At 42.4% G+C, this 24873-nt stretch overlaps 1 protein-coding gene across 7 annotated transcripts in view; it reads right to left on the bottom strand.

Annotated features, from left to right (window-relative positions):
• PRDM10 (PR/SET domain 10) overlaps positions 1-24873 on the bottom strand; it is a 44770-nt gene that overhangs the window by 14389 nt on the left and 5508 nt on the right. For 2 of the 7 annotated variants that reach the window (XM_039564773.1, XM_010403988.4), the window contains exons 2-14: positions 24105-24184; positions 20623-20812; positions 18395-18562; positions 16771-16830; positions 13927-14046; positions 12762-12969; positions 12138-12379; positions 10923-11126; positions 8928-9000; positions 8183-8300; positions 7119-7248; positions 4871-5095; positions 2304-2315 (exon numbers count right to left, since the gene is read on the bottom strand). In XM_039564773.1, coding sequence (XP_039420707.1) covers positions 2304-2315; positions 4871-5095; positions 7119-7248; positions 8183-8300; positions 8928-9000; positions 10923-11126; positions 12138-12379; positions 12762-12969; positions 13927-14046; positions 16771-16830; positions 18395-18562; positions 20623-20715 — 1653 coding nt within the window. In that variant the 5' untranslated portion in view covers positions 20716-20812; positions 24105-24184. The remainder of the gene's footprint in view (positions 1-2303; positions 2316-4870; positions 5096-7118; positions 7249-8182; positions 8301-8927; positions 9001-10922; positions 11127-12137; positions 12380-12761; positions 12970-13926; positions 14047-16770; positions 16831-18394; positions 18563-20622; positions 20813-24104; positions 24185-24873) is intronic. The other 5 variants (XM_039564774.1, XM_039564775.1, XM_039564777.1 and 2 more) reach the window with 4 other exon arrangements.

Here is a 24873-nt window from a genome sequence, read left to right as displayed (position 1 = left end):
CTTCCGATTTAGCTGACTTGTCTTTAGCATGCCATTTTTCTGTAAAATAAAACTAAGTCCTGTCTGAAGCACAGATCTGGACCTGAGAAAAGCTGCAATTCCAGCTGATTATTGGGCATCAGGTCGTTAAGTTCAGCCACCATACAAAGGAATGGTGAGCCAGCAACCTGTGTTTCCTTCAGGAGCAGGGCTTATGAAATTCCACAGCCCTTTACAAGATCACCTTCTGCATCAAAGATCACCACAGAGATGTGCAGCAGTGGTTTGGCATTGCCTGGAGAACTTCCAGTGGAACATAAATTCAAGAGATGCTGGTCTAAACATTTTTACTATTGCCAAAAAGAAGAACACGGTTTCAAAACATGACAGCAAAGGCAGAATGGCAGCTTTATGAGCAGCAGGTTTGAAGTTGTCTAATCTGCTGTGAGCAATTCTCCACTCCTACTGTGCACAATATCTCTTCTCAGCCCCTATTTTGTTTTGGTGCGCATTTGCCTTCACTCTGCCTTTTCTGTAACATTTCACGATCGTTCTTGTCTTCCTTTTCTCCCCTTACTCTTCAGATAAATGTTATGGAGCCATCCCGGTCCTGACCCGGCACTCTCTGCTGGAGGAACAGATGCTGCTGGATGCACTGCCTGTAGAAAGAGGGAAGTGTGTCCTGCACCTGCATTTCAATATTGAATGAGAACTTTCATGCTGGATAGTTGCAAAGCTGGAATTGAGTCCTATGAAATCCCACAGCACATTGTCACCCATACTACACTCAAAGTACACTGCAATGCTCCATTCCTCTGCAAGAATTCTAAGCAATATCCACTCTTCTCTCAAATACTTCTATAAACTGTTATTGATTGATGTCTTCTCTTTTCACATGTTACACACAGAATCTACATCCTGATAGTTAGAGAAATAATGCGGAAGAGCATAAGTTTAGGTTGCATATTAGGAAGAAATTCTCAGCTGTGAGGGTGGCAAGACCCTGTCACAGGTTGCCCAGAGAAGCTGTGGCTGCCCCATCCCTGGAAATGTTCAAGGTCAGGTTGGATGGGGCTTGGAGCAACCTGGGCTCATGGAAAGTGTCCCTGCCCATGGCAAGGGGGTGGAACTGGATGAGTTTTAAGGTCTCTCCCAAACCAAACCACTTGGATTCCACTAGAATATTGCTGACATTTCTGCTCACATGTGTTCCATATGACCCACTTCTCCAAGAGACACCTTTGAGACTTCTGCAAACAAATTTCCCTGGCTTCCTATCTCCTTTTCTTGTGGGAATGTGGCAGCTGATGCAGCTGACATTTGCTGTGTCCCTTAAGTGCATACCAACAGCTGACACTGAATACATAAAGTTAGGAGCTCTTCTGCTGGAATGAGGCAACAGCTTGGGAATACTGTGAAATGCTGTGCTAAGGATTAAATTTGTGAACCTGAACAATCCTTTTCACCATGTGAACTGCAGAGGGAAACCTAGACCTTCCTTCCAGGAAAGAAGAGGAGAGCAAATGCTCTGCTACAAAAAAAAAAGTTAACAGTTTAATACAGGCGCTACAACTAGGGCTTCCCAGGAGCTGTCATCATCACCATTCTCCATTTTACAGGTGGAGACAATGGGAAACACAGGGATCTGCTGCAAGTCACACTGGGAATTGGAAAGACAGCCACGTGCTGTGCAAATACTGATGTGCTGCTTGGAGTCCAAAGGATAGAATTTCCCCCTTAACCACAGGGATATGCTAACAAAACACAGGCGAAAAGATGTATTTCAAGTCCTGAACTACACTATTAATTTGAGTTTTGATCACTGGTACCTTAGCAGGGAGCTGACTGCTAATACAGCAGGCCAGACTCAACATAGCCCTGTTGTTATCTCAAGGGCTACAGAAGGTGAACTGTTTTACTGCTCTTTGCCTAGGTAATCTATCAACTATAAAAACAGAACAAAAGAACTAAGTGTTGTCTCATTAACTTATAGTATTGATCCAGCACAAACAACTGTGCAAACAAATCCTCCAAAACTTTAAGACTGATATTACAGCTCTTCACCCAGGCAATTTACTCCTATAAAATCCACCTTAAATTTACAATGAACTGGTATGAAAAGAAGTAGAAGAATGCAAATTGTTACTCAGGTACCAGTTCTGGACACTGGTTACCTAAAGAGGAACAAATGTGACAATTTATGGCACAGGGTCAATCAGGAAACACTAAATAGGAGTTGGACAAAACAACATGGAAGGCGATGTTGATACGTACCATTGGATTAGATACAGCAAAAACCCAGTGAAACAAAAACCCAAACCTACCTGCAGCTCCAGCTGAGCAGGCAGCATTGAGAGAGAGAAAAATACTTATGTTATGCAGTGGACTTGAAAACAGAAGCCTTGACTTCTGCAGGTCACTACAAGGGCTCTTCCAACTAGCATTTACTGCTTTGAGGTTTTTGCCTCAGGAAACACTAAACAGATCTTCAAGGTTTACTCTGTAGTTAGTAACTGCCCAAGGGGAGTTAAAGGGCAAAGATAAAAACCACAGATAATCCCGAAGGTGTTTTGTGACCTTTCCTGTTTTCCCAGGGCTGATTAACAAGGATACAATGTGCATGGCAGAACCATAGTGAGAACGGAATGCTTTCAGCAGAAGGGAATAATTAGGGCAGGATGACAACAGGGTAAGGATTAGGTGAGTGAAAAAATTAAGGAGGGACTTTTTCTAACCTCATTTTACTGGCTGTGCTCCTTGTTACACAACCAGTTGCATTTCTTTCATCATGAAGGAAGTGAGTGTGCTTTCCAAATCATATTCCTATCCCTCCTGTTTCTGGCATTAGCACATAGACACCCTACATACTGCCCAGAACTGAACTAAAAACAAATATTCATTTTGGCTGTGGACCACAATGTTCCTCTAATTTTCTACAAGAGTTCTTGAAGGGTGGGTGTATCTCTTTTCAATAGTAGGACCCAATTGCCATAGTTAAGGTCTGATATCCAAGGAAACCCCACAGGCTCTAAAGCAGAGGCTGAAAAATGAACTGGTCCTATCAGGACTCGAACCCCAGGGCAGGACAGATCAGTGCTTCCAGCTAGCATGAAAACAGTCTTAGAGCACCACTGTCTTAAGCCTTAGAAAAGCTGAAGCAATTCACAAGGAAAGACTGGTTTTGAAAACTAAATCCTATCTAAGTAATAAGGAAGAATTAGAGCTACACAGGTTTCAGAATCATAACCAGGAGTCAGGACTTCCTACCTGTTCTTTGGAAGTGAATAATGTACTGCATATCTAAAAACCAAATGTTTGCTTGCTTTTATGATGAAGTGCATGTTATTGTAGGCAGGTGCTGTGAATAGCTGAGTTGAGTGAGTGTTCAGAGGGTGATTTTTCAGTGCTTAAAGAATGATGCTTGCTGGTTTAGTCTTATCTCAAGTGCTCATTGCTCACAGCCTGTTGCAATATGGAAAGGTCTGTGCAACCATCCATCTGCCAATCTGCCAGTGCTCCTGGCTTGAAACATCTCCAGGACTCTGCTGAACACGATTTTCCAGATACAGGGAAAGTCAGAAGACTTGAGATACAAACACGTCACTAAACCACCACTGCACTCCTCTGAGCTGTCATCCATTCGTGATGAATTTACAGGGCTAAAAGCTACGTCACGAGACAAAGAGGTAACTTCAGAATTTCTGTCCCTTTCTGTCCTACATTCATTATTTCAGAGGACCCTAAGTTCACATCTTGGGTTCAGAAGTTTGGGGAAATGGCCAACACTTTCTCTTCTTACTGAGGAAGCTGTAGTACACGGTAAGCAGTACATCCCCATGCTCTGTCAAAACTTCAGTATCTCTGTACTCTATTATACACCCTTCAATACATTCAGTAAAAAATCCCCCAAGCTTTTAAACATATGAAAATGAAATCACTGGTGGAAACTTGTCATTCAAAGACTGGAAGCATTTTGTATGGTTAAAAACTGTGCAGTCTTAATGTGTCCAAGCCAAACTCTTCCTTCAAGTCATGCCACTGCATTTTTGGGGTAACACCACCACTGGGTCTTGCATATGCATTGCTGTAAACTGCAAGCAAAATTTGGCTCAACATCTTCATATACAGAACAGTTACTCAACTCTTTTCTAATCCTTCCTCATCCCCTAAAAATGAACCCTTACCCCCATTGCAGCTGTTTCTTTCCTTAATCCAAAGTTAACACATGGAAGAAAAAGGAAAGGATTTTAAGCTAAATAAATTGATTGACCAGTTACAAAGCTTCAAGGATTATTTGCTTGAATCATTTCCTCCCACACATGGTAGAGAAAAAACAGCTCACCCAGTTGACACAGAGTTCAGGCTCCAAGTGTTTGCTGTTGGTACACAAAGCTCTCAGCACAGGTTTTGCTCTCAAAGGCAGGGTTTTCTACCCCAAAAAAGGATTTTATCACTAAATATCATCATCATCTAAGTGGATCTAAATTGAGGTTGTGGTTCCTCTTTGGCAACTATTTGCAAGAGAGTTCTGAGAGACACAGATGGTGCTGTGAGCAAGTCGTTAGTCTGTGCCACAGCACCACAATTCTGCCGGCTGTTTGAAGCACTCCTGCTTGCCAGCTTGGATGGACTGTGTTTCCATGCAAGAATTACTGTGATGGACTTCAATCAGCTCCAGCTCCTGAGCAGTTCTCACTAGCATCTATGAGATACTGGTCCTTTATGTGAGATTTGTCTTCCTCTCAGTGCAAAGAAAACTGCTAGGACTGAGATGCTTTATTTGGGATTTGGAAACGGATACAACAGTGAAAAGAGGACCAGCTGGCCCTGGCAGGCAGGTCTGGCATTCCCTGTGTTACAGTGGATGTGATCCCCCATCCTCTGTGCTTACCCTGATGCGCTTTGCTCGTCTCATGTCATCTGCTGTCATGGTGCTCTGTGTGGGCACCGTGCTCCCCTCCTGCTGCGGCTGCACATGGAGCACGTGGTTTTCCTGCTGCTCCAGTGCTGCCTGCGGCTCTGGTGGCACCGGAGTCTGTTCCTGCTGCTCCAGCCCGTTCAGTGGGGCTTGTCCGGCCTCATCAAACTGCCCCTTGCTGGAAAAATGCAGCAAGTCCTGAAATCGCAAATCATACAACCAGTGATTATTCCCCCCACCCACTGAAAAACACTTTGATAATACTCAGCAGACAACAAAATTTCTACAGATTTAATCTCAAGCTATAAACAAAACAGTGTAGTGTCTGCACTAACTCCTTACAGTTCTCCTGCTCTGTCCAGTGCTGTTTTCAGCACATCACCTTCACCTACAGCAGCATCACCCAGAGCACCAGGGAAGCAGTGCTGCAGGTGGGTGACTCTCCATGGGCCATCCCTTTGTCTGACCAGCCACAGACAATCAGCATTATCCAGCTGTTAATAGCCAAGAAAGCTCTTCTGCACTCAGGAGTATTTCTGCTTTAACCAAAGTGACGAGTGCAGACCTGGGAAAGGAGAGAATTTCTGTCTCCTGGAAACTGTTGTTGCTTTGAAACATTACTGTGTGTCATTTTGCAGTGTCTTCTTTCTAACAAACTATCTGGAGTGCTGAACTGGAGAGTGACAAACGAGGTGATCACACTGGGCACTATGTGGTGTTTTTACCCAGTTTCCAGCTCTGCACACATCACTTCCATGTATCACACAAAGCTGGTTTTCCTCCCCTTTTGCACTAGCATAAAAGGGAGGGTGTTTTGAAAAGGAAGAACATGCCAAAAATCTACATTCTTTCCCTGTAAGTTCCAATAACTCCTCTGGGATGGGATCATCTTCTATTACATGAAAAAACACACATAGATCCTTATTTGACACCATGTAATACAACTGAAGAAACTTAAAAGCACAAGCTAGGAAACAGAGCACCAGAATTAATCTTGAATTATGTCAGCTGAAGGCTGGTGCTGTCAAAGCACAAAAGTGGGTGTGGGAGAAGAAAACCAAGGAATGAGGCCCTTACAGACCATGAGTGCTTACCAGAGAGAGACCCTTAGTAAACAATACACCAGCTCAGAGTCCAGCCCAGGTCTAGGTGGCAAGTTTCCACCTTGCTGACACTCAGCTGTGCTCTCAGTATCCTGACTCTCCAGTTCCCAGGCAGAACTCATGCCCAGCTTTAGCGAGGCGCAGACCTCCAATGGCTTGGGACATCACCCTGCCCCACTGCACAGCCACACATGAGCCAGCCCTGGGCCATGCTCCAAGCTGGCAGGACACAAGCCACCTCCAGTCCAGAGGCCACTCACACACTGGACTGCGCCATCTCCCCCAGAGTGAAGGGTTTGGGAGCAGCATTAGGTTTATTTGTCAAAATGAGGCTGCCATGTGTCATGTCAGCCTGCAGAAAGGGTGAGCTCACAACTGCCTGCACCTAATGCAGCATTTAGGGCACTGCAGCAGGAATTCACAGGCAGAGTATACACTCCTCCCTCTGAGTCAGCACAGAGCCACGACCTAGTGAGATGCCAGAGGAAAATTACCACTCCAGATATCAGCTTTCAGCTAAGTCATAAAATAGAGCACTGATCCCTTCTGTCACTGCTCATAAAAGGACTTAGTGGTAACCTAAGCATGGTCAGCATCAGAGAATTTAGCTTTTTACTTACATGTGTCATATTACATCCCTACAGAATATAACCAACAGCCACAAGCAAAAGAACATTTTGCAGTAAGCCTACCTACAGGAGGCCCTTCTGTTAATATTAAAACATCACAGGGAATCATACCTCAAACTGATTTAATTCCATCAGCAACAGCTGTAAGAGCAGGCTGACCTCACATTCCAGAAAGGACAAATAGGAACCTAAATTCCCATTACAGTTTTACTGTCTAATTTACTTCTGTGATGCTGCTGAACTGCCACAATAACCCACCTCACTGCTAAGTGCTTTGGAGTGAAACTTGCTGCAGAATTCCAAGTGATTTTACAGGTTTTATAGAAGGGAAGTAGTATGCTCTCCTGGCAGAGAATTCCAGCTAGAAACCAAGAATTACTCGTGTAAGTCCAAAGCACACCCTCAGTTTGCACCAATGCCCCAAATTCTTTTGGTCAGGAGTTTAAATTCCATGTGCTACTTTTTTCCCCTCCATCTCAAAAAATATACCTGTGTCCCTTCTTCACACTTTTCACCATTTTCACTGGTTACTTCCATGCGCATGAATTTGGGAGGGCGCCCGGGGCGTCTGCCTGGTCCAAACCTCCTCTTTCCTCGTCCGCGACCTCGGCCTCTGGCTCTGCAGAATACAGAGTGCTCCAGGTTAGATACAAAGAAAGATGGATTTGGATTCTCCACTGGTTTTATGCTTCCTTTCTCAGCATCACTACTCACTCATTCAACTCAGCAACAATGGCCTGCAGTAAATAATAAAAACTGAAGAAATCTGGCAGCAAAACCAATGGGTTTCTGGCTGGTATCTATTATTTTGTCCTTTATGAGAAACCAAAGTCCAGAACACATTAAAATTTCTACCAGTAATCATGGGACCAAGAGGACTACTGGCTTCTATCCAGCCCTCTGCCATGGCAAGTCTCCCACTTCCAACACCCCAGTTTATGGTGTGCTGGAAGTATTTTCAGCATGATAGAACAAGTGCAGAAGGAAACCCATTTAAAATCTGAAGCCATAACATCCCTCCCCAAAAAGCGGGCAGCCACTGATGTCAGGTACTAAACAGAAGGGAACAATTTTGTGTCAAAAAAAGCAAAACAAAACAGTCACTTGCTACATTTCAGGAGAAAGAAGGCACCAATGTCTTCTGCTCTGTGATAGGTGTTTGTAGATTCAGTTTTTAATAGGTGAGGATAAACTATCTTGCCAGGCCGATGAGGCACTAGAAGCCTTGTTTTCCAAGCTCTGTACTTCAGTATCTCTGAGAAACATCAGTACTTCAATACAGTGATACTGAAACATTACAAGTTTTTAAAGTCATTGGCAAAAAAAAAGCAACACAAAAAAACCTCACCAGTTTCAACAGAGTATTTATTTCTCTCAAGCTACTTCTTTCACAGTCTCTTATACCAGTCAGTCTCCTGCTGCCATGATTTTTCCTTCTGGTGCTGAGCTGATCTCTCCTGAGCTGGTCACTAAGTTTTGTGGGACGAAGCCCCTCCTTTCTGTGTGTTTGGATCACCACAGTGATCCACAAGCAAAGCTAAAGCTGTCAGTACCTGCTGAAGAAGTCCAGCTTCTCATCATGGGAATTGAGGTGCTGCTGGAGCTGCTCCGAGCTCGTGAAACGCCGATTGCACTCGTAACACGGCCAGTTCTTCTCCTGCTCCCTCAGTACTGTTGGAAATGTCAGTAACACCATTTCAGTCATCACCAATTAAACACCTCATTTTTTTGCCCCCAGCCTCTGTCCTCTGTGGGCCGTATTTCTCCCCTGAAGGTTAGACAGGCTGCAGAATACCCAGCCCTGCTCCACTGGTCTTTGCTTTTATCCCCTCTGCACTGTGCCACAGCTCATTACAGAGACACAGAAAGATCACTGGGGACAATTCCCATGGACTATCAACACTGTTAGAAATTCAGGGGGATTCTGAAATTCACCCTTGTATGGAAGAGCACCTACAGGATTGTACCTCTGGCATAAGTTAAGGGAGGTCAAGGGAAAATTCTAAATCTAAAGCAGTCACACCTCAGTTTATGACACACAGTGGACATTGAGTACAGAAACATACCTCTTCCAGCAGCAATATAACGCTTCCCAGAAATTGAGGCAAAGGGTTAAATTAATGTAAAATTCTCATGAGAAGAGTTCCTGGAAGTAAGCCCCAATAACACAATCTAGATCTGTTTTAACTTTTCCCAACCTAGCACAAATCTGGGGAGCACTATACAGGCCATATACTTGAAAGTAAGGAGTGCAACCTGCAACCACCACCACACTGAAAGCAGAAGATTCCAAGTTACCCTTCCTTTCCTCCTCAGTTATGTCATGGATCTTCTGGTTCACAAACTCAGCATAGGAGGCAGCATACCACACCTGCAGCAGGAGCACAAGGTAACAGGACACTTAGGTGGAGCCAAAACTAAAGGAAATTTATTTGAAAATGGGTTTTAAGCAATACATTTACTTCACTTGCCTCAACCACTAACTCTTACTGCTCCCTTCATCCTCAATAATAGTCTGGTAAGATCAATGTGCCCCCACTGAGGAAGGAAAGAGCTTTGCTCAGTAAGCACGTCCATTTAATTTTAAGGTCTAGCTTCCTAACATGAATGTTAATCTTGCACATGGCTACCAGTAGCTCTAAAGGAAATAAGATTAATCTATTCAAACCCAACTGCATGACTGTGAAGGAAGGATGTCAGCAGAGTACTGATACTTGTACCAAGAGGAATGGAAATGTTATTAACTCAAGGGATTTCCCATTTCTTTCCTGCTCTCCTTACATAGACAATAGGCAGCACCATCCACATAGACTCATTTAAAATGTTTCTGAGCTTCTGAAGGATTGGAGCAATATGGTCTTGCTTTCCAAAACAAGGATCTGCCAGGCACCAGCATGATGGACTCACTTTTGTCATACAAGGAATTCAAGCCTTCAGCAAAGATAACCATAAGATGCAGGAAGACAAAGTTTATTAAAGCCTAAAAGCAGATGCTCACATTTAGCTAAGAATTCTTCCATAATTTCATCTGTTTGATGAAAAAGAGTGGATTTTAGAAGAGATTTCTCAAAGAAGACATCAACAGATTTTCTGCATGAAAAATTCAAACAAGTTTGAACTTGCAGTGGGCCACAGGCAGTGGTGAGTGGGATTTCAAGGACTCTCCAGCAGGTGTGTTACTCTGCAGGAATCTCACCAGCTGGACAGGCTGGAGACAAAAGCCTGGAGCTCCTGGACTACACACCTGGCAGGCAAATGAGAACTTTCCAGCTTCAGCTCCCTGATCCTCCTAGTTCAATCTCTGGACAAAATTTGCATGAATCCACTTGGGGAGGAAATTACATTACCAAGCCTTGCAATTAACAAACCATTTTACCCCAGAAGACACTACTAACACATAAAGTAAGAAAAATGATGCTCCCACAGGGAGGTCTGTACAGATCTAAAGTCTGATTTGAAATTGTTTTAAAAACTGTTGAGAAAATGATGTTTGGATACACTTAAAATGGATTAGTAAGATTTCTAGTAATACAGCTTAAAAAATGAAGGACCAATTTCAGACAGTCCTACTCTTAAAGGGTGTAAGTAGGCTTTTGTCCTGATTTAGTAAGTGCGCTTACTAAACAATTGTTTTTCCAGACCAATTGTTGAAATCTACATGCAAGAAGAGATTTGAAGAACAACAAAATTTCCTGGTATCAAAATTTTTTGGTCCCCCACCCCCTCTCCCTCCCCCCCATGCCCCCAAAAATGTTGAAAATTAAGGCCATCTCAGCCAGCCATGCTGCTTTGAGCTTGACATAATCAATAAATTTTTAGAGGGAACAAAAACCAAACCACGGGGAAGCCACAATATCCTTCCTAATTTTTCACATGCAAAGTTTCAACAGCTCCAGGAAATCCAGGTAAAGAGAGGCCATATTCACTTAAGGTACCAGAAAACAAGTCAGGAACACACATGGCTAACTGGGAAGGGCATCCAGAATTAAAAAAATAAGAATGCTGCAATAAAAATTAGATTGTATCAGGAAAATATACACTGTTTAAAGCATGACAGGGAGAGACAAATCATTTACACAGTTTTATCTTAAACTTTAATGAGCTTTGGCTCATGAAGAAATACCTATGTTGGTGACTATTTGCTGACTTCAGTGACATTCAATTCAGGCCATCAGAGAAAAAAAGCCCTATAACTATTCAAAGCAGTAGTTTCTGGCATTTTTTGGCAGCAACTTTTAAGGTACTATTTAATCAGTAGAAAAAAAGAGTCCTGACACACAAGCAATGCCATACCTTGAGTTCCTGCTTGGGCTCCACGTTTTTAATGGTCGTATAATAAATGTGGTGGCCGTACTGATAGGCCACCAGGTTCTGCTCCAGGTGGTTTTGCGCTGGACGCACAAACATCATCCAGTTACACAGAGCCTCACTGGAAAGTTCAAACCACAGGTCCTCTTGCAAGTCTCTGTCTTTTCTGTCACCCTTATCAAGAGAAACCTGTAGCAAAATCCAATTACATGTGACTGTAACTGCCTGGCAGCACATTCAAAAGAATTTGAGTTACTAAGAAAAGTACTGTGCCCATGCAACTGTTACATTAAGGGAGCAATGAAGGCCTAGCTAATTTTCTCTCTTTACTAACATGGATCCAGAAACAGGCAGAAAAATATTTAGCAACAGGTAAAGATTTAACTAAAAAGGCACAATGGATCCTTTCAGGGACAAGAATCATTCATTAAAGGGGTCAGGCACAGTATTCAATTGTGGCTATCACAAATGACACACAAGTAGCTGTAGCTTTAGTAGGCTACAGAAACATCAGTCAGAAGTTTCTAACTGGCAGACCCACTTTTCCTTTCATTTCTTGACTCAAGATGTTGCCTCAAGCAGAAAGCAGCACTTCTTTAGCTGAACTTCTCTTGGGTTGCTGAATCTGCCTATGGTCACAACTTGCTTGTCAGACACTGACCATCAGAGCCCTCCTAAGACTGTGGATCTAAACTCCAACAAATAAAGGACCAATTTTTTATAGTGAAATGAGTAAATAAATGGATAGAAGTCACTCAAATCCATTTTACCCCTATGCCAATTACTTGAGGAAGGGAATAAAAGTATCTCCTCTCCCCTACATCTTATGAACAGAAAGGTAAGAAAAATATTTTGAACTGAGGTTACAACATGACACAAAAGAATGGCTGCAGAACATCCTCAGATGGAGCTGCTATTTTTATGTCCAGATGCAGTTTCAGCTCATGTGAGAGTGATTCACAGTCTTACACATTATGCTCCCTATATATCCTAACACCATAATGCCAGAACATTCACCAGAATTAGTGTGTCTCCCTGAATAACAGAGCAGATTTGAAGGCAAAGCAATCTGGGTATTTCTCAGCTACATTCAGAGATGGAGGTAACAAAACATCTCTAGTGAATTGATCAAGGTGGAGTGACAAATACATGAAAATCAAAGCTTAGGCACAAACCGATCCTCCCTTTTCTCACCCTTACCTTCAAATGGATATAGCAGTCTTTGAGCTCAGTCTGTCTGACCAGGGGTCCTTCCACAGGCCCAAACTGTGTACGCTTTGGGATACGCCTTTTGGAGAACACACCTCCCAAAAACCTGTCTATATAGAGCACCAGGGGAAGGCTGGCCCTCGCCCTGGTCAGCACAGGCCGGTTTGGGATGGGGTGCAAAGGTCCGTGTTTTGGACACACGGAGGGATGTGCGTTATTACACTCTTCACACCCTGCAACACAAAGGCAGAGAGGATGTGACTTTCAGGCAGACACTCACACACGGCTCAGAGACAGCCTTATCTCTCTCTAAACATCTTTGGCTCAGCTGTGGGAACACTTATGCCAATAGTCTGTCTACATTTTAAAATATTAGACAGAGCAGTGTCCAGCAAAATAAGAACAAAGCAGCTCACAGACTTCACTAAATACAGAATTTTGTCTTTTCAGTAAAGCAGCCCAATTTGAATTCACATTTCTGGGAATAAAGACTCACATTTACTCATTACTGCTAAAATCTGAATGGTTTTTGCCTCTCTTTACTAAAGGGCTGATGGAGAGAGAAGGAAAAAGGGGAGGGCAGGTAATACACTTCATATTACTGTGCATGCTTACACAAATCATTGGGATCAAAGGGTCGAGGTGGATCTGGATCCCATTCATCCATGTCCGTGTCTTCCCCATCTTCATCCTCATCTTCATCCTCATCATCTTCCTCTTTTGTTTCTATCCTTTCCATTTGATTCTGCAGAGGTGCTAAAGAGTCAGAACCATCCACAGCCTCCATAGGAGGTAACACCTGGTTATGCACCGGTAATGATGCCTGAGGAAAGAATTCACAAACAATTCAAGCTGATTCATGAAGAAAACTACAAGGACGAGCAATGAAGATCCTTGCTAGTCTACCCTTCCTGCTGCCTCTGATAATGGAGAGGAGGAGAAGAGAAGGTGATAAATGACTGCCAAGGGATGTTTTGCATCACTTGATGCTGCTGACGGCTTCACTCAGGACACCTGTTACTACTCCCTGGCTCCACCCTGCCAAGGACTCAGTTCTCAGAAGAAACTGAAATCAGAGGAAGTTCTGGACCCTTGCAGAAGGTTTGAAACAAAGTCCAGGCTCTATGGATATTACCTAGGGCCTAAAGCTGTATTTTAGTTTCTTTTGTACAAGTGAGAGAATCCTGCACTTTGGCACGTGATCTTTTCTTTACAATTCAACAAAACCAATCCCCAGAGTACAAAGGTAGAGGTCAATAAGGGGTGAGGTAACGTGGAGACTAGATATAAACTATGGGACATGAGGGACAGTTGAGGGCATTGCATTCTTCCACTAATTTTCAAGGTTAGCCCTTTCCTTCCTTAAAAAAAACTGCAACAATTGAAGTGTGGTGCATATTCCATCATGCTCACAGGTTTCTCAGGTAGAGAAGAAGAAATATTATACCCAGCAGAGCTGCCTGAAAACACTGGTGAGGAAACCCAGTGGATGTTGCTGTGACAGTCTGTTAACTTCACTTTTCGGCACTGAGAGAATCTTAAGGTGGCTGCTCAAGACAGAACCATCTGTAAAACAGGTTTCTCTGTACATTAAACACATGATCTCTCCTCAACCCCCATACGTTCCATGGTGAGACTATGGAAGACAGTACAAATCTGCACTACAGCTTTCTCACATCTCCTCCCAGATCACTCAGCCACATTTCATCCCCGGAGACGATGGAGCAATGGAATCAATGCACTCGTACATGGAAGAAGGAAAGGGTGCCTGGCAACTTACTCTATCTGCTTGTGGCCCCTGCTCCAGAGCCACTGGTTGGGGGGTGTCGGCAACGCTGCCGAGTACGGACAGGTTGGTGGGATTCATGCTCTGAGCAGCAGCAGGCAAGAGCACCGTTACCTAAAATCACAGGCACTCATTTTAGCACTGCAGCATTTCCACCAGTCACTTAACACACGGGCAGGGCCCAGCATGCACAGCTCCCTTGAGCCCTGCACTCACTCAAAAACTATGGCATTCCCAAGATTTTTGGGGTTCAAGTAGGGATGATGGGCTTGGACAGAACCTGCAGCTTCTGGGACAAAGGGAAAGGCTTCAAACCTATAGACTTCGCAAATTCTGAATTACCTATCATACATTTTTAAATTAAGGCTTGAAATTAAAATCCTACCCAGCCTGGGTTCAAATTGCACTAAAAACAGATGTTAGGAGCTCTTCAGCTCTTGGTAAAACCAGTGATTTAGGGTCTCTTTTCTTCTATGCCCATATTTACTTTAATTTTCAAGGGAAAAGGTAAAGAAAGAGTAAGAAACATTTCCTCTTTTTATTACTATCTTTCTTTTTCTCGAGAAAACCTTGGCCATGGTTGAGGGGTTGGAACTAAATGAGCTTTAAGATCCCTTCCAATCCAAATCGTTCTGTGATTCTATGATCTAGGATCCATTAAAAAAACAAGATGGTGTGTTGACCTCATTAGAAGATCAAGCTCTCAAACAAGAGGATCCCAACAATTATTTTTCTTTACATTTGGTCAGACTATACATTTTTGTTTACATTTTTTTGTGCAGTAACAACAAAATTAATGCATATTATCACACTGTTCTCATCCATTCAGCAATAAAACAAAGAACAACTAAGACCTTAGGAATCACCTTTCCTGCCTTTTGCTTCCTGCTGATCTATACAGGAATTTGCACCATTATTCCACGTGACTTTTCATCCTTCTCTACAGTTGACATTATGTGACTTCTACTTTGTGTCTCTGACTGTTATGCAGCTTTTATGCTAAAATCCAAGTTCTTGCCTCTTAATAAATATCAGATAAAACTGAGAACAGTGAATTGGGCCAGTAGTGAGGGAGCAGACAACAAAATCCATAATGTAAGCACTTGGTCTTAGAACTCCAAACTAGTTGCTTTGTTTAAAGAGGTATTAAGAGTAATTTATGAAACTTCTGAAAAACAACAGCAAAAGGACCTCAGAGAATGGTGTGACGGTGAGGAGGAAACCACCATGACAGTCTAGTGGTTGACATTTCAGAAACTGACATTTCTGATGGCAAGTGGCCACAGAAGATGCATCATTATTCCTCCAGAGTGCCAGCAAGGAGAGGGCCACACAGGCTTGGATCTATCTGTACCCACTATTAGCATTGCCTACTACTAATCACACCAAACATACCCTTACTTGCACTTCCATTTCAGGCACTGTACGGATTATGGGCATTATTTTTATAAAACCTCTCACCTTCTTTCTACAATAAAGTTTCTTCTGAAAGACAAGAGGAGCTTTAATTATTATTTTATCATTAGTTGTCAGGTCAGGGATCTCCTACATGAAATGCTGATGTAAAAACAGCTGCAAAGGCAGGAGTTGCTATAATGAGGGATTAACCCTTCACCAAAAAATTAATACATGTGTTAGGACTGCTGTCAGACAGTGTTGGAATGGAGGACAGGCCAAGGACACACAGACAAGTGCTTCTGGGATAATAACAGAAGATCACCTCTGTTGTCACTGCCATCTGCACTGCACACAAGTAATCGCTATTTTTAATTAATCATGTATTTGTTAAATGAGCTTTAAGACAATTAAATAGGAATTTTTGGCTTCTTAATGCAGGGAAATTTATGGAGCAAAAAATTCCAGAACAATAGTCCAGAGAATGAGAAGACAGGTAACGCCTTTATTGTGTCAGTCATTGCTTCCTCTCTGTGCCTCAACCATTTAGAAGGTCTTTTAGCAAGAAAATTTGTTTTCAGCACACATTGGATACCTCACTCTGCCCCAAGACTGTCAATAAACACACATTTTAATGATGGCTTTGGTGATGATTCAGATCTAACACATCCATTCACACATGTCATTAAAGACCCACCAAGCAGTAACGATTTTAAGTCTATGACAAGCAGAGAATTCCAACTAGAGAGATTTGAAAGCACCTTTCTACAGCTGATTACCACAGTGCAGTCCCCTAAGATACCAGTAAGAGTTAACAACAAAACTTCCCCATCCATGATGGATGTAAAAAGAATAAGGAAAAATCATCATAACTTTATAAACACAGGCTGCAGTTTTATTCTCTTCCCAGACCACCTCACACTGGCAAGCCCAGCACACCTGATAAGGGAGCCACTCACTGAACTTCTTCAGGTTTTGCACTTAATTTCCTGTGAGGTTTCTAGTAAACCCAGAATTTAATCCAATTTTTCTATCCCTCAAGAGCCTTTGTGGACTTAAAGGCATTTGGATCAGAACCTGTATGCAGACAGCTGCAAAACCAGCCTTTCCAAAATGGCACAATCAGATGACATTAGCCACATCTGCTGCAGGGACACTGTTGAAAGACTTTTCATGCTGTCTGGGGCAGTAAATTAGAATTCTTGTTGAATATGAAGTAAAAAGAACAAACCTAAAATAATTCTTAACTTTTATTGTCATTCATGCGCAAGCTGGTAATAGTGGTTTTTGGTCTTGATCAGGGTGACAGCACAAGACCAAGATTGTCACTGGACAACTTCAGAGACAGCTCATTATCCTCTCGCAACACAACAATGTCCCTTTACCTTCCCTAACTATTCCCTCATAGTTTTAGGCCCAAGATGAATAATATCTCTTCCTTACCTGCTGGGTGGTGGCATCCTGTTGGACGTAAGCCACTTGGGACGGATCTGTAAACAGAGTCTAGACAAAGTGAAAAAGGCTTATCAAACCAGCCCTGGGGGTTTTTACTCCCAACTCACACAAAAGTTATCCTGCCACCATGAAACAACCAACATTTGAGCCTTTGTCAACTTCTAACATGCCTGTTATCACAGCAAATTACTTCAACTTACCCAAGTGGACCTACACGCAGAAATTAAAAATTAGGTAGTGCTCCATAAAGAGTTAATATCATATTTATGTAGCATTTTGCATCTGTACAGCTAAAGTGTTTCACGGGGTTTATTTTTTTAATTACCAAAATCACTTTGTCAATTGTTGATTTGATAAAATCTACAGAATGAAATTCAATAGCTCTATCAAAACTGTGTAACACTTAAGGGCAGGATAGAAGGTAATTATGAGCTTTTTCTTCCTGAAGATTCACAAGACTCCTGCATGCTTTCTTTTGAGGAACTATCAGGCACATCCTGCATGGGACTTTGATAAGGCCAGGATGCTGTTTAATTTCATAGAAGCCATGCCAACTCCAATATTTTGGAAGAACAAGCCCTGACAGAAGCCTAGGAAAAGCAAGACTAAGGACTGACTGAGGCCAGCTTTACTTAGCCAAAATTTGAAATATCTGAGCTTGTTGCAGCCTAGCTACAATGAAATAAAGCATGGTATAATACAAATTCCTTTAGCACTGTGATAATTTCATCTTAGATGCAGAAGAGTGTCTGAATACTACACATCTTTTGACACAATGACAGCATTCAGAGTTTTGGAGTTAGTTGGCCAGTAACTTCCTGGGAGATACCCTCACAGGACATCCTTTCACATTCATTTTCTGGGACAGCTGAGAGCTGCACAAGGCAGACTGGGCCACACGAGCCCTGCCAGCATGGTGGGGGTGTCAGGTATGTGCACTTTGTAGCACAGCTGATCTGCCGTGTCAGCAAAGACATTTTAAAACACTCTCGACAAAGCGAGCCTCTTCCTTTTAAATCTGTCCACACAGAGGCAGAGATGCAGAGCATATTGACCCCATATAAACATGTGCTGCAAGGGAATAAAAGCTATCTGATATGATTATGCAGAAGAAAAAGACTATAAAAGGTCTATAAAATCAACAACTCTGCAGAGACTACAAAATTACATTGAATAAACAGACATGCTCTGCAAAAAGACACAACTGTTATTGTAACTATTAACTATGACAACTGTACTACACAAAACAAGGGCTCTTCCAGAAGGAAGATAGATGGCTCTTAGTTTTTTACTGGATACAAGAGGCAGAATTTCTGGTGAGATTATCCTTGTTCTGGAAAAAACCTTTGAGTAAATTATAATCTTGTCCACCTTCAGTGAAATAACCAGCATTTCACAATTCATAGCCTCGCCATCCTTTAATGAGCAGATTTGCACATCAAACAAATGAACAGCATGAAGTCCCTGCTCAGCAGTGGGCAGAGTCGCTGTTGGGAGCGACTGTCTGCTATTTTCCAGTCATACCACTTGGCTGGTAACTGGCTTTCATCCCAAACAAGATCGTTGTGTTTTCTAGGTGCCAAAACCAGGGTGGGCTCAGAACCACACGTGCCTGTGTAGCTTCCACGGGGTGGATGTAAACAAGGGTGTGCTCCGAGGTGTCCACAGAGGTGTAGGAGGTGCCGTCAGCCGTGTAAACCACCTGCTGCGCAGGCCCGCGCTCCTGCTCGTCACTGTACACGATCTGGGCCACTGTCCCCGCCTCGGGGACAAAGTGCACCTGGGGAACAAAAAGATCCTGGACTCACACCAAACACAGGCCAGTGGGACACAGCACCACAGTCACAGGGTGCCTTGGAAAGCAGAGAGACCTTGTGTCCCAACTAATCTGAATGCATGAAAAACACGTTTCAAATCTCACTCAATTATTCTACCAATAGAAATCTGGACACGACTCCCATCAGTCTCTGGTTTTACTCTGTATTGCAACTCAAGACATAACTGCTACAAAGGGCACTCACTCATACTTAGTTCTTGCATGATACTTTGAAAATTTGTAAGGGAACAAGTTCATATTTGAACTGATGTATCTATTAAATTTATTGGGATATTGTTTCCCTTTATGCTCATATTCTGTTGGGGTTCCTCCCCCCTGGCATGGGGTCTGGGGGGAGGGGACCCTGGAGTAGAGGCATGGCCTACGGGGTCTCCCTGCTCCCATGTACCCTAATCCTGTTCCCCACTGGTTGTTTTGTGTTCCCCTGCCCAGGAAGGACCCTGCTGGTCCCGTGATTGCCAGAGCTCTTGGGCTGGACCCCGGCCATGCAGCTGGAGAATAAAGATCTCTGAAAAACATCTATTAAGAATCGGTCCCTATTTCTTTCCCATGGGCCTTGCTGTCTATACATGTTGCAGAAATCCCCACTGCAACAATATTCCTTTCAGGATTTTTTAATAATGACTTCATTCAGCTAGTTCTGTAGTTGGAGGTAATCTTTGCTGTCTGATGAGAGGCTAACAGAACTTATTAACTCTGATACTCCTCAAGTTATAGTATTGCAGCTCTCAGAGGCAGCAGTAGGGCATATTAGATTGCTTCTCTGTAGTATGTATGTGCAGCATCAGTAGAAAATTCAACTATTTAAACAGACAAACATATAACTGAAAGCATTAAGCACTGATTCCAAGGACTACTGGAACAAGTTATGTCTAGGGGAGCACTTTAATCTAAACAAGTCAATTTTACCCGAACATTATGATCTTAACTGATCTGGCTAAATGAGCTAGAGTACTGAATTCCATTGAAAATAGGAACACATTTAGCTTTTGCCATCCTTTACATGCTGAAAAGCATTTTCAGTGTATGGGAAAAACAGGACAGTTAGCAGGCAACCTAGTTTGAGTACAACTATTCATATTCACATAAAATTCTTTCACATAAAATGATGCCAGAGTTACGTATTTTGTTTATTTTGTTTCACTTTTTAGCTTATGCTTCAGAAGACACCTGGTGCTCCCCCGTGGATGCTCAGTGCTGATTGTGTACAATAAATTCTCTCACAAACACTACAGTTTCACATTTGGAGAGCACTCTGCAAATGCTCATTAAGCCTTAAAACTGCCATGTGGAAACAGCAGCATGGTTATCCCATTGTAGAGAGAACAGAACACAGGCCATTGAAAACTGCCTTTCTTGGCAAATTTCAAAGCTGGAAATTACTAAGAGAGGCAGAATTTCTCAGCTTGTAGGTCAAATGCCATGCAGCATCCTTTTCCTACCATACTTGAAAGAGTAAATCAATTTACAGAATTCTAGAAATTCCCAGTTGCGTTGTCTCAGAGGCAGAGGGACAAGCTGCATACAGCAGAACCTGACTGCATTAGTCACTTACAATTAACATTTCTCCCTTCCTCACTACCCAGATGTCTGGCTGGAAAAAATTACTCATATTACTTTCCCCAAGGTCCACCCACAGCTTCAATTGATTTGAATGATGCCATCAAAAGGGGCTGCCACAGAGCACAGATTTTTTTCATGTTTATTACTCTGAACACCCTTTCACTCTCCCACGTGGTTCTAGATATATTTGGACACTGAAACTTCTACAGCCACTGCCTGGTTTTGTTCAGCTCATTTCAGACCTCGATGTCTTCACTGCTGCAGTTTGCACAGCTCGGTTTCTGAAGCTATAACCCAAAATCACCAAAGAAATGTTTGTCTTTCTGCTTAAATGAAAGCTAAGCTTCTAGACTCTAAGTCAGGGCCAAATGGGAACTAACCCTCCCCACCAATCCCAATCCACCCCAAGCAGAGGCAGAGCTCTGGAGGGCACTAATCACCTGAGCAGTGTTCTGTTCCTGTGCTGCAGACTCAGCCCACACCTGAGGACTTTCCTCTTTCAAGTCCATCTCCTCCCTGCCCGGGTGCTCCATGAGGAGAAAGATCTACTGGAGCAATGTCTGGCTGAAGGGATTCATCTGTTCACTGTGTTTCTGCTTCCAGAAGACAAGGTGATCTTCAGCAACATGGCTGTAACAAAACCAGAGAACAGAGACATTAAAACCAGCATGACACATGTCACGGAGCTATGAGAGATTTATTATTATCAGCTACCACACTTCAGTAACACAGAGTAAAGCAGGTCTGACTTTACAAACTCTTCCTACAAGACCCAAACACCTTAAGTTACGGGAATAAAGGAACAGAAATCTTATCTCACTGAATATGGGTAAGTCCTGCCGTACACCACTTTCCATGTTCCATTAAGGAAGAAACAAATCAACCACTGCACCAATGGCACTGAAAGATTACACTGAATTCTTCCTGCATGTCTTTCCTTGACCACAGGCCATCCACACCACCTGGTCCTCATTGTCCTTCTGGCACCTACAGGCCTAGAAATCAATAAATATTGCAAAAAATGGACCTGAGGCTTCCAACAAGAAAACACTATGTTCAGACATGCATCACCAGTTCCTCAGTTTGCCTGAAAGAGGTTTTGTTTGAGCACCAACTGGTTTTCCATGTACAGACAGATTTGACCTTGGACAAAATCCCAGTCCCAGGTTAGTACAAGGCCGTGTTACAATAGCCAACTACTAAAAAGGAACAAGGAAACTTAAACTCTCAAAGATTCTGACAAACTGCTTCCAAGCTTGGTTTTATTCACCTCTTGCAATTTTATCGGGGCCTCTCAATCTGCCATTGGGATTCCAGAAGGGTAATTTTCAGCACCTTCCCAATCCTTCGTCTCTAATGTCATATTAAATCACAGGCCAGGAATTATCATGAGGCTGAGCCCACTGCATTTCTCAGCTACTCCAATTAACTTTATTTTATATCCAGTGCCTTGCTGGGCTGATCCAATGCCAGTACCCATCTGCGCACCAGGAAGGAAGCAGAAGGCTCCTTGCTGATGCTTTCATTCATTTGCATTTTAAATGCAAATTATTTTAGTCATAATTTATCCCTATAAATGCTAGCATTTGGCTTGTCATTGACAAACTGAAAAATAGATAAGGAGAGGTAAAAAAACCAGCAGGCACTTTCTGTCTCCTCCTAATTTTGCCAGCAAGGACTAAGCTATGCAGACCCGAGCACTGACTGTTCCACTGGGCCTGGCCAGCATGGATAAATCACCAGGGCAGGGAAGTCTCGGGCTAACGTCACTGAACTGCATGGTGGAGCAAAAAAATCATATTACTCACATATAGACAGAGAAGAACAGTGGGGAAGATATTTCTGGGCATCGCTAGACACCAAGTCATGCTGTTACTGGTAACTGGAGTTAACACTTGCTGTCTCACACTGAACAACCCAGCACACGTGGGCCCCACAAAAGCAGACACTGAGGAACTGTTCTGACTTTCTCTTATATCCAAACATCTCCAGATATGGGAATACAGGGACAGAAATCTCATCTCCATTAATATTGCTTGATACAAAGCATCCCCAAAAAGCACTTAGGAGAAAAATTAAAATGAAATCCATATACCAGCATTCAGTGTCTGAGCTCAGATCTCCTTAGTATGAACAAATTAACTGCAGCAAATATTTAGAAGTGATAAACACCAGCCTTGCTCTCCAAGTGTGGAAAGTCAGGGCAATCTACAGATATCCAAGCACACACAAGCTCTGATCTATAAATATATACCATCCATCCCTACATAGAACCTTTCACCTAGCTACTTGTTATTAAGGAACAAATTTGGAATTTTCTCATACCTAATCCTACCTCATTCACTGACCTCCTTCACTCATTTTATCAGGTATACAACCACCACTGTATGAATATATAAATATATACATATATCAGGTATATGATCACCTCTACCCATATGAAATATGACAGCATTTATGTCAGTAATACACTGTGAAAAACTTCTTTGCAAAATTTAACACCTATCCTGTTGATATTCTTCAGCTGGTTTATCCAAAACAGCTCTTTTCCTAGACTGCCAGTATTAATTAAGAGCCAATTCAGGTAATTGCACTAACAATAGCCAGTAGTTTAATCAATTACCTAACTGCTTAGAAAAATAAACACTAGAGGTTTCTATTTTGGGTGGTATGATTTCTAAAAATATATAATTACCCTGTTAAAAATAATGCAATTACAATAACTACTAACTGAATTAAGGGAAAGGCACAGTTCTAGCTAATTCCACATGGTGCAACAAGTAGCAGACTTTTTGGCTGACTTTCTCCACCAACAGACACTGAAGGTCTGAAGGAAGATGCTGACTCACTCCTGCAGAGTCATTTTAGCACAGATAACTTACAACTTGAGTACAAAGGAGACTGAAGGGTTCAGGCAGGGTCTTTAATAGACAAAACTGGGTATTAAGATTAATCTCTGAAAAAAGAAGTACCAAAAAGTTGGAAAGGAAAGCAGAAGACAGTCATTTAATGGTTCCAAAAGTTAGCACTAATTTAAAATCTTGGGGGGAAGAAAAAAAAAAAAAAAGCAAGGCTGAGCCAAATTCAGTGGCCCAGTGCTGCAGATTCTATAAACAGTCCAATTATTGCTGTTCTTGACAGAAATGAAAATAATAAACAGCTCAGGCCAGCCAATTGTGCAGCAATAAGGGACAATAGTAGGAGCTGCAGGATTTGCTGATGCTTTCAACTTCTGTACTTCCAAATTCATCCTAGGATCTGCCTCTGGTGTGCATTCCCTCAGTACATCTGCAATCATGAAAACACCCTGAAAAGCACATTTCCCTGGAAACATGGATGGGCTAGGAGCAAAGACAGTGCAGGAGGAGACAGGCCATGTCCCAGAGAGGTCCCAATGAAGAGGGCAGGAGGCAGGAGCAAGCGTCAAAATTCTGCTGCAAAACAAGCCCTGCAGTCAAGGCCAGGAGCTGGAAAACATGATCTGATCCAAAGTCACTGACAATAGAACTGCCACAAAACACCAACACCTGAGCAAGTTTTCTGACACTGATGACAAAAAGACCAAACTAACTTTGCTCACTGATCCTCCCTAGGATGCTCCTCCTCGTTAATCCTGCACAATCTTATTTCCTGCCCTAGATCCCGCTCTCAATACCCGTTACTGCCCTGACACTGACAGCCACAACATCTTCAAATTTTAGCCATTTCCCTGTGGTCTTCTCTCAGCTTTGGTAGTTTTTTAGCAGAAATAAATGTGAAACTTTGGACATAAGCATTGCCAAACCACTGGCATGCAGGGAGCACTCTCTGCTTGCTCTCCACTGTATGCCCACGGATTATCCTTTGCAATTGTTGATTTTTCTCACTGTATTGAGCACATCAGACATTTTCAGACAAGCTAAATAAACACCAAGACATGCACCTCAACGGGAAGCTCTGCTATGTCCAAGGGATTACCATACCAATCTGGGTAACAGAAATTGAAACTCATTTGCAGAAATCCTAAAAGAAAAAAAATATAATTAAAGATAAAAGGCATTGTGATAGGATATACTCAGTTTTTTCCCAGTATAAAGAAATTAGGCTACATTTTGTTACGAAAATCCATGTAGAGGTTTAGTAAAATAGTAATCCAAACAACTTGCTTAAACTAGTGTTAAATTTACATGTTATGTATGTCAAAACTATATTCTCTCCACTACAAAATATAGCTCAAATATTATTCAATATACTATCTTTTTTTTTGGTATGCTTATAGCAAGTGCTTCAGTAACTTGAAGATGATGAGATTTTACTTTTCTGGAAGTTGAAAGATTAGTCAATTATGAGACACATTGCCCAATAGTCACCCCAAATTCTTCCAGCACCCTAATGCTTTCATACAACCCAATGAGCATCACAAACATGAGCAAGAAGCAATGCCAGTGTGAGATCTTAAAGCATTTGCAGTAACTGCAGAGACAGCATTTTCCTCCCCAAAACCAGGCATGCCTCACCCTGCCCGTGCTGTGTGATGACACAAGCTGAAATAGTAATAGGCTTAACTATGGAGTACAAATATAGCCCAGTACCACTCTAGCATGGCAGTGGTGAGGCAGGGACAGTCCTGTGTGTCACTATCTATTGTGCAAATCGCAACACAATGTGATCCAAGAACCAGCACAGTTTCTGTGACTTTGAAATCCTTCCTG

This window comes from Corvus cornix, chromosome 24 (genome assembly GCF_000738735.6).
Source record: "Corvus cornix cornix isolate S_Up_H32 chromosome 24, ASM73873v5, whole genome shotgun sequence".
In the NCBI taxonomy this organism is placed as follows: Eukaryota; Metazoa; Chordata; class Aves; order Passeriformes; family Corvidae; genus Corvus; species Corvus cornix.
Note: the sequence above shows the minus strand (reverse complement) of the source record. Positions and strands in the feature narration are given on the sequence as shown.